Raw genomic sequence first — 14,549 nt, 5'->3', positions numbered from 1 at the left:
ACATTCTAAGTTATCAAAATGCTAGGTGAACGAGTATGTTGCCTTGTAGGTGCTGGTTGTGCCATGGACCAGACACAATTAGCATGAAGAGACACCCAAGGAGGAGGCAGCAAGACTTTATCCAGGGAAGCCACCGTGATGTCAGCAAGGGATAGGCCTTGGCAACCATGGTTATCCAAACAAATAACCCAGTCTTCAAGGCAATCAGCAATCTCAAGCCGAGGTATAGGCTGAAACTCATTGAGCATTTGTGATAATACATGCCAAAGTGGTTTGTAATGCTGTCCCAATGCATATTGTCTCACTGCTGTTGGAAAAGGGATGACCATACCCATCATTGATAAGGGATATTCCTTTAGAACAAAGAAAATAAGAACGACGAGGTTCTTGTAAAGCCAATGGAGGGGAGAACACCTTCGACCAATGAAGGCTCTCAGCAGGTAAAGAGTTTCCTGCAAAAATATCCTTTCCATTCCATTTAAGATGTGAAAGGATATGCTCCCCCCCCCCCCCCCCCCCCCCCCCCCCCCAACACACACACACACACACAGTGACACACACACACATTTTTTTGGGGGTGTTTGGTGAAATCCATTTGTCATTATATTATTATTATTATTATTATTATTATTATTATTATTTCAAAGAAAGGAACCTTCTATTAATGCTTGAAAGACTTCATACAAAACAGCAGCCCCGAAGGTGCTGAGTATGGGAAAAACCGGAAAGGATGAAAGAAAGAACCGGCCTGTTCCAGAGAAACCCAGCTCACTGTCTATGGGATCTCTGGTACTGGGGCTAATAGCCAAGTGGGGGGACTATACAACCAGCTCACTGTCTATGGGATCTCTGGTACTGGGGCTAATAGCCAAGTGGGGGGACTATACAACCAGCGAATCCCTTGCGGGGTGAAGATGTAGAAAACTCTTGCAGGCCAAGCCTTGCAGAAACGAGCACGCCTCTCGATAGTCACCTTGGAGCTTGGAGTCCCACGCTCCCAGGTGGACCGTAGAGTATAAATGATATCTTGCCAGATGGCAACTAGGGTAGCCGAGGGTGGAACCGGGTGCTCACCCATCAGAAGACTGCAACGAGCCACCCAAATGTTCCAAGCCGTGATGCTGGCTACCACCTCCCAAACACTGTCCTCCCTAGCAGGAGGAGGAGCTAGGCTGTCAGGAGGGACTGCCTCGTGGAGTGCTATCCTCTGGATGCTCTGATCCTGTATCCGGTAGGCTAGGGAGATCTCATCAATCTGAAATGCGTGTCCCCCCTTTGTCAACCAAGCCACCATCCCCCAAGTGTAGTCTCTCTGAAGATTCTACATACGTGTCATGATCCTGAGGGTTCCCATCCAAATCCTCATTGCACTACAATAGCTCCACAGGCACCGTGGGATAGTCTCCAGGACACCATCGGAGCAGCAATGGCACTTCCCCTCCACTCGCATCTGCTCCAACCACAGTTCGATGGGCAAGCCTTCGTGGGCGGCCAGTTAGAAGAAGTATGAAATCTTCCTTGGCTGCAAACTGGACCACAACTACGTCCAAAACCTGGAGCGAACATCCCGTGGCACTCTCTAGGTCGCCCAATGCCTCTCCCTCGAAGGGGTTCCACCTCGACGAGTCCATCTGAAGCCTCTTGCCAATCCGTGCAGTGTAGGAAAAGAAGGGCACCTCATCCACTTGCTCAGCTAAGCCGTCCCTGGAAGGCCAGAACCGCTCTCCCGGAGCCTACTGGACCTCTCTTAGGGGTCTACCCTCCCACAGCCAAAGGCGCCATCTAGAGGCGTCCTGCCTTGAGATACCAGGAGGGTCAATGTGCCATTCCTTCCTCCATGGGTAATCTGCTCCAACGGCCAAAGAACCCTGCTGGACCACTGTCCCTTTGTGCCCAACCAATGTGAGTCCGTTGTCCGAGCATACGTCACTCCTGATCTGTGATCTCTAATCTCTGGGTGCCACATAAGGGGCTGGCGCTCAAACTCCTCTCTGGATCTGGGCAGAGCACGGATGAGACCCCCTGCCAGTCTCTGCCAAACCGTGTGAAGGCTCCTCATCAAGGGGGAACCCTTCCCCGTAAGGGGGGCCTCCGAGAAGATCCATCTATGTGAAGGCTGCCATTGTCCCCCAGTGCGTGGGGTGTTCCTTAGAAGCCCTCGTTGTAAGAGGAGCTTCCAAGGCTCTGCACCTGGGGTGAGGCCAGGAACCACCAACTTGCCCAGAAGGGCTCTTCTCTGCATCTCCGGACCAATGATACCCAAGCCTCCCAGTGCCTGCGGCATGATCACTGTTTGCCAAGCTACTCGGGCTCTAGTGTTCCTCGTGCCGTCTGAACCTGCCCAAAGGAAGTTCCGTACCAACCGTTGAAGCTGCCCAATGCATCCTCTGTGAAAGCACCAGCAGGAGGCGATGTACCAAGCCGTGGCAAGCAGGATCTGGTTTGCCACCAAGGCACGACCTGCTAGGGAGAGTTTGGCCGAGCTCTAGTAGAGAAGTTTGCGCCGAACACTCTCAAAGACCGGGGCAATCTGCTGCTTTGCTGTAATGTCAATACCAACCTGGCATCCGAGGTATCTCGCTGTCTGGCCTCACGGTATCCATCTGAAGCCAAAGTCCCTCCACCACTCACAGATCTCCTAGGTCTCCTCAAAGCCTGTGAAGAAACCTATGGATTTTGTCCAGTTGATCCGTGCCCTCGAGGCCTCATAGTAGATAGCTAGGGCGCCCCCGACTCTCTTCAAACTCGCAGTGGTGCCCTCAACATACAAGGCTGTGTCATGTGCAAACTCCGAGTCAAGTAGTTCCTCCTTCTATCTGATTGGGAGCCTCAACCCGTGAGACCCGCCACCTGTGATCTCAAGTAGTAGCCCAAAGCCTCTGCCACAAACAGGAAGAGGAAGGGAGCGAGTGGGCAGCCTTGGCGGACTGAGCGAGAGAGAGGAAAGGCCTCGCCTGTGTCTCCTCCGATAAGCATCTGACTAGAGCTCCTTGCATATAGCGTTGAAACTCCTTTGACCCATCTGTCTGAGAAACCCAATCTCCGCATAGTGCCCTCCAAGAAGGACCACTCCACCCTGTCGTAGGCCTTCTCAAAGTCCAAGAGAAGGACGGCCAATGGCGGCTGTGACTCCTCCCTGGACCAATCCACTGCCTCCCAGAACGTGAAGATGTTGTCTAGGATGCTGCGCTCCTGGACAAACCCAGTCTGTGTGTCATGGATGATGTCGGTAAGATGAGGCCGTAACCGCAAACTCAAGACCTTGGCAAGGATCTTGTATGCAGTATCAAGCAGAGTGATTGGTCTCCATTGTCAGATGTCTGACCTATCTCCCCCTTTCGGGATCAAACAAATCCATTCCCTGGTCAAGGATTGAGGGAGAAAGCCTGTGTCAAAAATCTCCTGACAAGCTAAATGGAAAGGGGTGGAAATAATCTTCCAGAAATTCTAGAAGAAGGTGGAGTCAAGCCATCCTCACTCGGGCACTTCTGGGTCAGGAGAGCCTTCAGGGCTTCCCTGAGCTCCTCATTTGTGAAAGGCTCCCCAAGTCTGTTGCATAAATCCTGTGAGACTACTGTCGGAACGTGATCCTAGACTACATCATGGGCCACAAGACCAGCTAGGGTCATCCTCTCTGTGTGAAAGAGCTAGCTGTAAAAATCAGTGGTCAGGTCTAGAATCTCCTGCGAGTCAATGTGCATGATGCCCTGCGAATCCCAGAGACGCTGCAGCTGTGTGCCTGTCGATCGGGGCCCAGTGGTCTGAAAGAACTGCTTCGTCATCCTGTCCCCTTGCTGCACCCATTGGGCCCAAGAGGAGTGGTATGATAACTTAGCTTGTTGCAACTCTATGTCTTGAAGCTCAAGACGAGCACTCTCAAATCTGTCGCTAAGCAACTGAGAACCTGGGTCCTGCTCCCTGAGCCTCTTGATTGAGGCGAGGTCTCTCCTCAAAGCCTGCTCACGCTCTTGAAGGGTCCTCCCTGCCTAAGGGCGCGAGCCTGCAGCTCCTCACTGCTCCTCTGAATCGCATCGGCCACCCACGCAGCCCAACCCTCGCACGGTGTCATCTCTGACTGCTCCTAAATCCTTGCCATGACTTGTTGGATCTCCTCGTCCTGCAGGAGGTCCTTGGGAATGCGGACCCCCTTTTGAGGGAGACCTCGGCGGGGCTGATCCAAGTGAAGTACCACTCGAGAGTGGTCTGACATCGTGGTACCTGCCAGAATCCCGGTAGATCTGCCTCTGTGGAGTGCCCAGTCCCCAACATAGAACCGGTCTGGTCTCTCTAGCAATCCATCATGTCTCCTCTGTCCAAAGGAGAAGAGGAGGCTGCCAGGTGTCCTGCTGAAATCTGGCTCTCTCCATGGGTCTTTGCCACTGATCATGAAAATGAACTGCTCCCAGGTGCTACGCTCTGTTGTTGGCATCTCAGAGAAAGAGGTGCCGCCCTGCTTGTCTTTCCCAAACTCCAGGTTGTTGAATTCACCTCCAACAATCCAAGAGTCTACATCCGGAAGACACTCTGACAGCCTCCTCCAAAAGGCCGGGCGGTGCTGTCTACATGCTGGGGCATACACATTCAGGATCACAATCTTGGACTCTCCCATCCGAACTCCCATCCAAATTGCTCGTCCTGGGATGGGCTCGTCCTGATCGTAGACCTCGGGAGCCAAAGACTATGAGACTGAGATAGAGACCCCTCTGCTTCGTCCTGCTATGGGGGACCACTCCTTTGGACCTCTCCCTGGAAGCAGGTGATGACGTCATCTGATGTGTGTGGCTGAAAGCATGTGCTCTTGAATCATAAGGATGTCCATTGTCCGTCCTATCACTGCCCTTAGCAACTCCTGTCAGAGTATCAGGTACTACGGCTGGCTATGAACACGGTCGTGGTGCCCGTGTACATTCCAATTCACTATGGTCCAGCTCATGAGGACGGGGGTGTCGGGAACAAGGCTCTCTTGTGAGTGGGTGCCTGGCCTAGAAAGACTGCCTTGTGTGATTTCGCTGGGGGTTTGGAGGGTGAGTAATCGGTGTCTGTGCGGCGACGTACTAGGGCGGATACCGGCTCAATACCGATCTTCCATGTCCATTTCATCATGAAGGAGGCTTCCATCCCGAACAGCTTTGCACACTTCTGGAGGGGCTAGAAGTATGCCTGCTCGACCTTTGTTGCTAGCAGCAATATGATAACTCCTGTCGCCAAACCACACACTGGCTCAAGCTCAGCTGAAAGTTTATCTCCATGCCATGGGCGTGCCAAAGGTCCAATCCCTGTGGCCCCATCCACTTGTCCATCATGCGTGTAATCTGATCTCCCATAGTAGCATCGAACACCTCGGGGGACCACTTCTCCAACCCTGTGGAGGCAAACTTGAATCTCCAAACGTGGTGAGTCTGAGATCCCACTGCACTGATCAAACCCCCCATCCGAGGCTGATGGACCGTGATCGTTACCTCTAGTGGTAGAGGATAAGAGTCCGGAATCTCTAGATAGTTCCAGGGTCCTAACCTCTAGAAGTCCTGCAGTAAGGGACGCCCAGGCTGGAGGTTGGGAGTTGCTGATCGGGAGGACGAACCGCGTCCCTCAGGATCCCTTTCTTAACGGGACCGGCTGCTGCGATGAGAAAGCAGAAGGAGGCGTCATCTTTCCCTTGCTTGCTGACAGGGGAGTCGAGGCAGAAGAACCTGTTGTGGAGGTGGAGAGGGGGGCGGCGGGGGAGGGGGGTAGGGATGCGGGGGGCGGAGGGAGGGGGTGAGTGGTGATAGTGACCATAGCAGGGGGGTTGAGGGGGGGAGGAGGAGGTGGGGGGAACTCAGGAGGGGGAGTGGGGGGTGGAAAGGAAGAGGGAGAGGGGTCTGGAGGGGGAGGGGGAGGAGGAGGAGGAATAAGGACGACCGCAAGTCCCCTTGCTGACCAGGCTCGATGGGGCTCTGGGTCTGCTTCTTCGTAGCCGCTGTCGGGCTAGCGTCCACGGCTTTCGCCACTGCCACATCTGGAGCTCCTGGGGCTTGCTGCTGTTGCAAGGGTGGGTGCGGAGACAGAACCTTTGAAGCTGGAGGATCGTCTGGATGGGCGGTGGCCCCTACTGCTGGGGGAGATGGCTCGTGCTATTCCTTCTTCGCGGCCTCTCGGTCAACCCTGTCCCTCTCTTTGCGATTGGCCCTCTGCCTGCGGTGCTTGCGGGCCTGCTTGCTTGGTTTCTTTTCCTTTCAGCTTGGGTCCAATCCCCTTTTGAGGGGGTAACCCATGGGGTCTGAGACTCCTGCTGCTCTTGTCTGAGAGGGTGCTGGGCTCGAGCCTGCTGACTTTGCCTACTGTGCGGGGGAGGGGGGGGCGCACGGGGGCAATCTCTAGCAAGGTGACCCATTTGTCTCCACCGAAGACACTGGCCTGGTAGCCTGAAAATCTCCACCCTCTAGCGAAGTGTGCCCCCTTCAAGGGTCTCGAGGAGGATCAACTCTGGGAGGGACTCTGGGCTCTCAACCACTAGTCTAATCCTGGGGACTCCATCATTTGCTAGAACTGAGGCAGCCGACTTTGTCGGGGACTCGAGCACTGTGCCCAAAGCCTGACCAATGGAGGCGAGGATGTCTCGATCCATGTTCTCCAGAAGTGTGCCAGAAGCGCAGTGTAACCGCAAAACGTGGAACATGGTGTGTCGTATCCATGTCCTCCACTGTGAACCCATGATACCAAGGAAAGAGGTAAACTAGATGCGGGCCAAGGAGGATGGGGCTCTGCTCCACGAGTGTCCAGGCAGTGACGGGGGAGCTCAGCTGGATGAGGAAAACGCCTCTTCCATAGATGGTGACCTCTTGGATGTGGTCGCCCTTTAATGTCAAGCTTGCCTGGATCCACTCTCGCACTTGTCTACGTGTAGGCGTGAGGCCCATAATTCTGCCCACAAGTGCCTTGTCCTAGAGGGACTGAACTGTTTGCTATACTTGTTGCTTGTCAGCTGGGGAAAGAAGAACCTTAACGGTTGTGGGAGTCAAGGGTGCTGCCATAGAGCCCCTTTGGCTAGACCAAATGTCACCACCAAGATTTTCTTTCACCGTAACAAAACACGAATGCTCCCGTTGCAAGGAGGCAAATGAAAAAAGGGAAAGAAAGAAGGACGTCGAGATGAGGCGAGGCGGAGAGGCAGAGGAGAGAGGAGGAGAGGGCGGCAGGGAAAGTAGAGGGGAGGAGAGGAAGGAGGGAGCAAGGGGGAGGAGGAGGAGGAAGGAATGAAGAAGAGGAAGGAGGGCGGGAGAAGAGGAGAAGAAGGTGGGGGGGAGGCGGAATGGCGAGGGGGGCGCGTTGGCGGGAGGGCAGAAGGACGGGAGGTGGTGCTAGGTGGCAAGGAGGGGGTTGGGAGGGAAGGAGGCGGAAGGAGGAGGGGTGGAATGGGGTGGGGGAGCAGCAAGGGGAGACTGAGCGGGAGAAGGCAAGGCGGGGGGCGTAGGTGGAGTGGGGAAGGTAGGGTAGAGTGGAAAGGGAGGAGGGGCGAGGCGGAGCGAGGGCGAGGGCGAGGCAAGGAGGAAGGGCGGCGAGGAGGAGGGGGCAGCGGGCGGAGCAAACAGGAGTAGCGGTCAGCCTACAGGCCGCCGCGGGCGGAGGGGGGGAGCTCACCGAGCAGCCAGCAACTGATCCCCGAAACCTTGTCATTATATTGTAAATAGCAGTCCCAAAGAAAGGGACAGCCAATTACAAACATTAAAAGATCTCATTATACAACAAGAAGGCAGGATAGTCAAGTTCCCGCGCCTGAAGACAATCATAAAATTATTGCTAGAGAGAAGCCCAGAAGTAGTGATATATAACAAGGGAAGGATTCACCATCATCATTGATGATTGTGGTCCTTCCATAGGTTCCATAGTGCCCAGTAGGGAACTCAGTAAAAGAACAAATCATATCCCTGCCTCCAAGGATGAAAGCCAAACAACCAAAAAAGCTTGCGGAAGCAAGCACTCGGAACACACACACACACACACACACACACACACACACACACACACATTTTTTACTTTTTTGGTGAAAACACACACACGCACAGACACAGACACAGACACACACACAGAAAGAAAGAAAGCAAGTCTATTAACGTTCACTGGAGACCAAAAGGTCTACGGGACAGCAAGAAACCCTCTAGTACATCTGCTTTAGGGAGGGCACATGGCAGCTCCCAAGGAGTGCAAAAAGCAACCCCAATTATTTAGAGTACCTACATGATATTCTGGACAGTAAACAGCCATACATCAGTTTAAGACTGAGAGTCTTTTGGTTTTGATTTAAAATCTCTGATTAGTGCTACCCCTTCACGGTAAGCTGCCCATTTTCCATCTTTTCTGGCAGCCCTGAGTTTAGCTAATTCAGTTGCCTTAATCTTGAGTTGATTTTGTGTAAGCTCTTGTGCTATCCATACTTTGGTGCCCTTCAGCTTGTAAGATTGTCAAAGAAGCTTGATCTGCATATCTTTAGACTTCAGTGTAAGGATTGCATGACCTCTATAGTGCAAAATAGAAGCTGGCCTGGAGTCGTCATCATCCTGCTCATCATCATTCAACCATTCGATGTTGGGCAAACTTGATTTGATCTTTGTCAATATTTCACTATATGTATCCTCCTCTTTGTACCAATCTTTTGGGAGCCCCCCTATTCTAATCTTTAGCGCATTATCACATCTAGCTTCGTGTTCTTTAATCTCTGCTTGGATATCATACTTACTTGCTTTGTTGTCAACTTCCACAAACACTTCCTTCCTAGCAGTTTGTACTTCAGTGTGAACAAGATCTTTGACTGTAGAGATTAGCTGCGGGGCAGGGGGGAAATCCTTACAAGATTTTACAGCCTCATCAATTACTGCCTGCTTACCAGGCCCTTCCAAGATGTGAAGTCGGGCCTTTACTTTTGCCAGCTCCAATCGTAGCTCTCTCATTGCCTGCTGCAGATAAAAAATCTGATCCTGTTGCTCGAGGATGGGCCGTTTTGAGCCTTCTTGTTGGTAATTCTGTGCGTATGGAGAGGGTGTCATTGCTGCAACTGTAGAGTACCGAGTCCTGATGGATGTTGAAGAAGTTGAGGGGGTTGAGGGGGACTTGGAGGAGAGGGTAGGTCAATCCATAGTTGGCTGTATGATGAACCCCCCTGGCTTAACCTAACCCTCGGGTTGGGTTGGGGGTTTAGCCCAACTCGGGGTTAGAGAGAATGTGAAGAGGAGGAAGGTAGGCTGGGCCATGCTTTGCTGGCCATATTTCCTGTTACCCCCTGGCTGAGCTAACCCCCTAGTTGGGCTGGGGGTTCAGCCCAGCTAGGAGAGGCTACGGGACAAGGGGCGGAGAGACTACGGGAGGGGGGGGCGGAGAGGCTACGGGAGGGGGGGGCTGAGAGGCTGCGAGAGGGGGGCGGAGAGGCTACCGAGGGGGGGCGGAGAGGCTACCCGGGGGGGGCAGAGAGGCTACAAAGGAGGGAGCGGGGAGAGAGAGGCTACGAAGGAGGGAGCGGAGAGGCTACGAGAGGGGGGCGGAGAGGCTACGGGAGGGGGAGCGGAGAAAGAGGGGCTACGGGAGAAGGGGTGGAGAGGCTACGGGAGGGGGGGCGGAAGTCTAGCTGAGCTAACCCCCTAGTTGGGCTGGGGGTTCAGCCCAGCTAGGAGAGGCTACGGGAGAAGGGGCGGAGAGGCTATGGGAGGGGGGGCGGAGAGGCTGCGAGAGGGGGGGGCAGAGAGGCTACGGGAGGGGGGGGCGGAGAGGCTACGGGAGAAGGGGCAGAGAGACTACGGGAGGGGGGGGCGGAGAGGCTGAAAGAGAGAGAGAGAGAGAGAGAGAGAGAGAGAGAGAGAGAGAGGTGTTTACTCTGCTGGCTTGGATGTAATAGCTTTTGAAAGAGAGAGAGAGAGAGAGAGAGAGAGAGAGAGAGAGAGAGAGAGGTGTTTACTCTGCTGGCTTGGATGTAATAGCTTTTGAAAGGATTCATGTGTTTTGGACAGAAAGTCTTAATGGCCGTTCCCCATGTGGGCACTGATGTGCAGAAGAGTGGCTCTAGTAATTATGGTCATGTGGCAGCTCCATCACTATCCATCTCAAAGGATTCAGATACGGAAAGGGGTGGTCTTATCCAGTCATCAAATGACATCAAGAGCATGAACTCAAATTCAAGACTGGGTTTCAGAAAGGATGTTATGATCACTGCCAACCATGAGAACAGCGGCATGACGTATGACACAAGGGGGGATTCTCTGCACCATTCAAATGCCAAACAAGAGCCTGCAAGAGTATTGCGGTTTCCATTTTCAGAACACCAACTCAAGCAATTAAGGGCTCAATGCCTTGTATTTTTAGCATTACGGTGATTGTGCTATGGAATACTACACCCTGCAAAACATTACCCATTCCTGCATATGAACAATTTGTCATAGTTTGTGGAGTTTCGCACTTTTATCCTCTGCAGCTATCTGGGTTTACTGACCTTATGTAGTAAATCTATGTTGTGTTTTGCAGGAATAAGACCCCACCCAAGAAGCTGCATCTGGCCCTGGCTTTGGATAATCAGGAAAAAAGAGGTATACTTGCAAAGAAGCACATCTTTGTTTTTGATAATAATGTATGGGATTTTAGGGAGTGTGACTGATCCATTTACAGTCTGTGAAGCGAAGGACAGGACTGAGGCACCCAACAAAGAGCTAGTAGTGCAAGACCAGGGATGTAAGAAAAAGGAGGCTCTTGAGTGTTCTATGGACAGCCAGTCTGCACTGAAGCCATTTAAAGCATCTGCAGCATCTGACTCTCAAATCGATTCTAAAGATATGGATAGTGCTAAGAAGCGGGGTCAATCAAGAAAGAAATATCCTCGGATTGATCCTAGTCTTTCGAAGGAGGAAAGAAGGCAGGTAATCGCTGCAAGAAAGAAAGAGCGGCTGGCTGCTGAGGCTGATGCTTCTGTGATGTCAAAGAATGATGACAGCTTGCAATCGGGAGTCAACTTGTCTGGAACCACAAGGCATGCTGAGCCTCAGTCTGAATCTGGACAAGCGCAGGAGGACAACACCAGCACTAAGCAAGATAGTGTGGCTCAAAACACTACTTGTTCAGAGTCACCCGAAAAGGCTGAAGACTCTTATGTTTCACAGTCAGAGACGAACACCTTGTTTGCTGTGAGCCAAGAAAACCACACATTTTCTTCAATTAGTGGTCGTTTGGATAGTGAACAAGCTGTCCCTGGCTTTGTTGAGGAAAAGGAACAGGGCCCCAAAGCTGGTGGGTTAAATATAAAAACCAATCTTGTGGGCAGTCAGTCTGTTGTGCGATCTTTGGCAGATATTTTAAGGGATGGGCCATTAGCTTCCTGTCCTTACAGAAATCAGATAGTTTCTTTGCCTAATGGAGAGTATATTGGTCTTGAAGCTCTTATGCAAGCTGCAAAGTCATTCAAGGCTCCTACAATGGGTCAGAGCATTAGTTCTGCTACCTCTCTACACACAGAGTGCCCTGCTCCCATGCCAAATTCAGCAGTCATTCCTGCAATGTCCCAAAATAACAACAGTGGGGGGTCTATGCATGCGAAGGGGTCTGCTCCCATGTCTAGCACTGTCGTTGGAAGAGCTTTCAGTGAAGTTCAGTCCCATAATAGTGGGATCTCCAGTTTCAAGGGGGACGTACCAGAGTTGCAGCAGAGAGCTGCAGAAGCTCAAATGTCGCATCTGATTAATGTCCCAGGAAAAATCGAAGTCCTTGATAGAAGTCATAAGCAGCAGGTGGCACTGCACAATTATGAAGAAGGAGAAAACCGACTGGTGGTTGGAACGACATCATCAGCATTGGCAGGGATTAACATACCAACCATGTCAGGAACAACAGTAGCACCATCAGCAGTGTCAATGGTACCACCAATAGCGAGCTCAACTCCAGCAGCAACACGTATGGCGACCCCAATAGCAATACCTTTTTCAGCATCAACAATGTGTATACAAACAGAAATGGAAGGATGCGTTCAAGATGCAAAAGAGGAGGTGAAACAAGAAGCAGAGCAGAAGGCACGTCAAGATGCAGAAGATGATGAAGATGGAGATGAAGAAGAAGAAGATGAAAAACATACTCTAACAGAGAATTCCCCACTGCCATCAAGGTTAGAATATACCACTGTTGAAAAGTGGACACTTGACCAAAAGAAAAGGAAGCAAATGGAAGAGCAAAGCTGGGCACAAAAGCAGAGAAAAACAGAAGAAAAGATTGCAGTGCGCTTTCATCAGTTAAAGGTGAGTTCTTTCTAGACAGGGATATAGAGAGTTTTGCAAGATACCTGAATAGATTGCCCTGCTCATAGTGTTCTTCTGCTAAACCTCCCCTTTTCAGAATTCTACAAGCTCAGGATATAAAGGATGAATAGATTTTCTGTGAATGGATGATTTGTAAGAACTTTCAGGTTTTGCTTTGTTATTTTATTTGACTACAGGATCAAGTGCTTTACTACTATTAATACTATTATCGTGGCTTGGTAGTTCATGAGGTTGCTATTTGGTCTTCTATTTGCAGCTAGAAGTTGAACAGTTATGGTGACTATCCATGCTGCAAATCAGGGTCTCGGTGCTCTGAATACAAGGCTCAAATCTGGTCTGCGTGACTCCCATGCAATGGTTTACTCTTCGTGAACTATGGCTAGTTATACTGCGCTGTGCCACTGTATGCTGTTAGGGAGTCTGTTGTCACTGGTGCATTGCTCTTGAAAATTTTTGTGTAGAGCAGCTGAGCAGATGTGGGGGCTAATGCCTTGATGTTGCATCATGCCCATGTCCTATTGGCCCTCTGTTTTCTTATCAAACCATTGGTACCAGCGTGGGAAGATCTGATCAAGCCATTGGATTGTGAATGACTATGGTCAGCCTTCTTCCGAATCAGTGTGCCTATTGCCATGTATAACTTGATGACATCTCTTTGTATACTGAAATTGATGACAAGGCTAGGTGTACTTCACCATTTTGCTCCAAGAGTCTCTAAAAAATAGTAAGATGCCTGTGGATACCTATACAGGTGCATTGTGCTGCTCAGGCCGTGTGCTCTATAAAGGACGAGCCTAGCCTATTTTATTCCTCAAAGGGAGCCTAAGATGACCTGCTCACTTGTGCTGCTATGCGGCTGCTGCTTATATGAGGGCTTTGAATTCTCCTTGTAATCATGGGTTAGTGTGAGCTTAGTCCCATCATATTAGGTTAGAGGCCCTGTAGGCTAGGGCAAGCAATGGAAGCTCAAGAAAACAAGGAATGGAGGCAAAAACGAGCTGCTGTAATGAATTGCTGCAACCTCAATGAGAGAGTACAAGAGACACCCAAGATTACAAAACTTTAGGACAGGGTGTCCTAACTGGTAAATGTACTAACTGTACCATATGTCCTAACTGCCTAAACTAGGCCTACAAGGCACATACCAAGGAAAGTGTGGCACCTATGGATAGCCCATAGAATGGCCTATAAACCCCCTCCATGGTATGGGCTGAAGTATTCTAGACATGTCTGAGAATACCTGAAGAACTAATGTCATGGTTGCGCATGTTCATCCTGTAAGGATATAGCAACCTATGACTGTATAGAGCATAAGAGATCAAGTCACAAAAGGTACTAAGTTTAAAGCTTGCCGGAAAGCTTCAAACTTAGGTCGAGGAAGAGCCTTCATAAAAATCTCTGCCAAGTTGTCTTCAGTGGGATCATAAGACAACTAAATATCACCTACTGATAATCTTTCTCTGACATAGTGATAGTAAAACTCAATATGCTTTGTGTGGGCGTGGAAAAGTGGATTCCGTACAACAACCAAAGCACTTTGACTATCAGTGAAGATGACGGTAGGAGAAGGACATGCATGAAGATCTGCAAGTAACTTCCGGAGCCAAACACACTCCATTGTAGTTGTAAAAGCTGCTCTGTACCGAGCCTCATAGCTAGAAGTAGCAACTGTAGTCAGCTTCTTGCTGAACCAAGAGATGCATGAAGTACCAAGCATGAAACAATTGCTACTATGTGACACACGGGTGTCGGAATAGTCAGCCCAATCACTATCAGTGAATTTATGCATAACAAGTGAAGTATTGGCCTCATGTTGAGTGCCTTTGAGGTACCTGAAGACACGCTTCACGGCTTGCCAATGGTGTGTAGAAGGGCTGTGCATATATCTGCTCAACTATGAGACACCATCCTGAAGATCAAGTCTGATCAAACAACCAACTGCCTGCTGATAGAGAGGCTCTAATGGTGTGGATACTGGCTTGCAATCCTCAAACTGAAAACGCTGCAAAAGCTGTCCAATATACTTGGTTTGTGACATCAAAATAACCCCCTCACTGCTAGCAAATTGAATGCCCAGATAATAATGCAAAAGACCAAGATTGGACATAGCAAATGTCTTCTACAAGTCAAGCTTAAAAGCTGCAATTTGCTCAGCATGTGTCCTAGTCACAAGTACTAAAATCAGCAAATCTGTCCCCCTCTTATGGATGTAAAGGGTAGCCTCTATAGGGCTGTTCTGAAAGCCAAGACTAGGCAAATGAGCATGTATCCTGGAATACCAAGCCC

The 14,549-nt window shown here is 50.6% G+C and overlaps 1 protein-coding gene across 2 annotated transcripts in view; it reads left to right on the top strand.

The window, feature by feature from the left end:
• SYD (P-loop containing nucleoside triphosphate hydrolases superfamily protein) overlaps positions 1-14,549 on the top strand; it is a 146,649-nt gene that overhangs the window by 31,470 nt on the left and 100,630 nt on the right. For both annotated transcript variants that reach the window (XM_087398858.1, XM_087398857.1), the window contains exons 5-7: positions 9,978-10,336; positions 10,489-10,550; positions 10,630-12,242. In XM_087398858.1, coding sequence (XP_087254984.1) covers positions 9,978-10,336; positions 10,489-10,550; positions 10,630-12,242 — 2,034 coding nt within the window. The remainder of the gene's footprint in view (positions 1-9,977; positions 10,337-10,488; positions 10,551-10,629; positions 12,243-14,549) is intronic.

This window comes from Dipteris shenzhenensis, chromosome 27 (assembly GCF_047967505.1).
Source record: "Dipteris shenzhenensis isolate YYH24624 ecotype China chromosome 27, Dip_SZ_1.0, whole genome shotgun sequence".
Taxonomy (NCBI): domain Eukaryota; kingdom Viridiplantae; phylum Streptophyta; class Polypodiopsida; order Gleicheniales; family Dipteridaceae; genus Dipteris; species Dipteris shenzhenensis.
The sequence above is the reverse complement of the archived record's forward strand: the minus strand, read 5'-3'. Positions and strand labels throughout refer to the sequence as shown.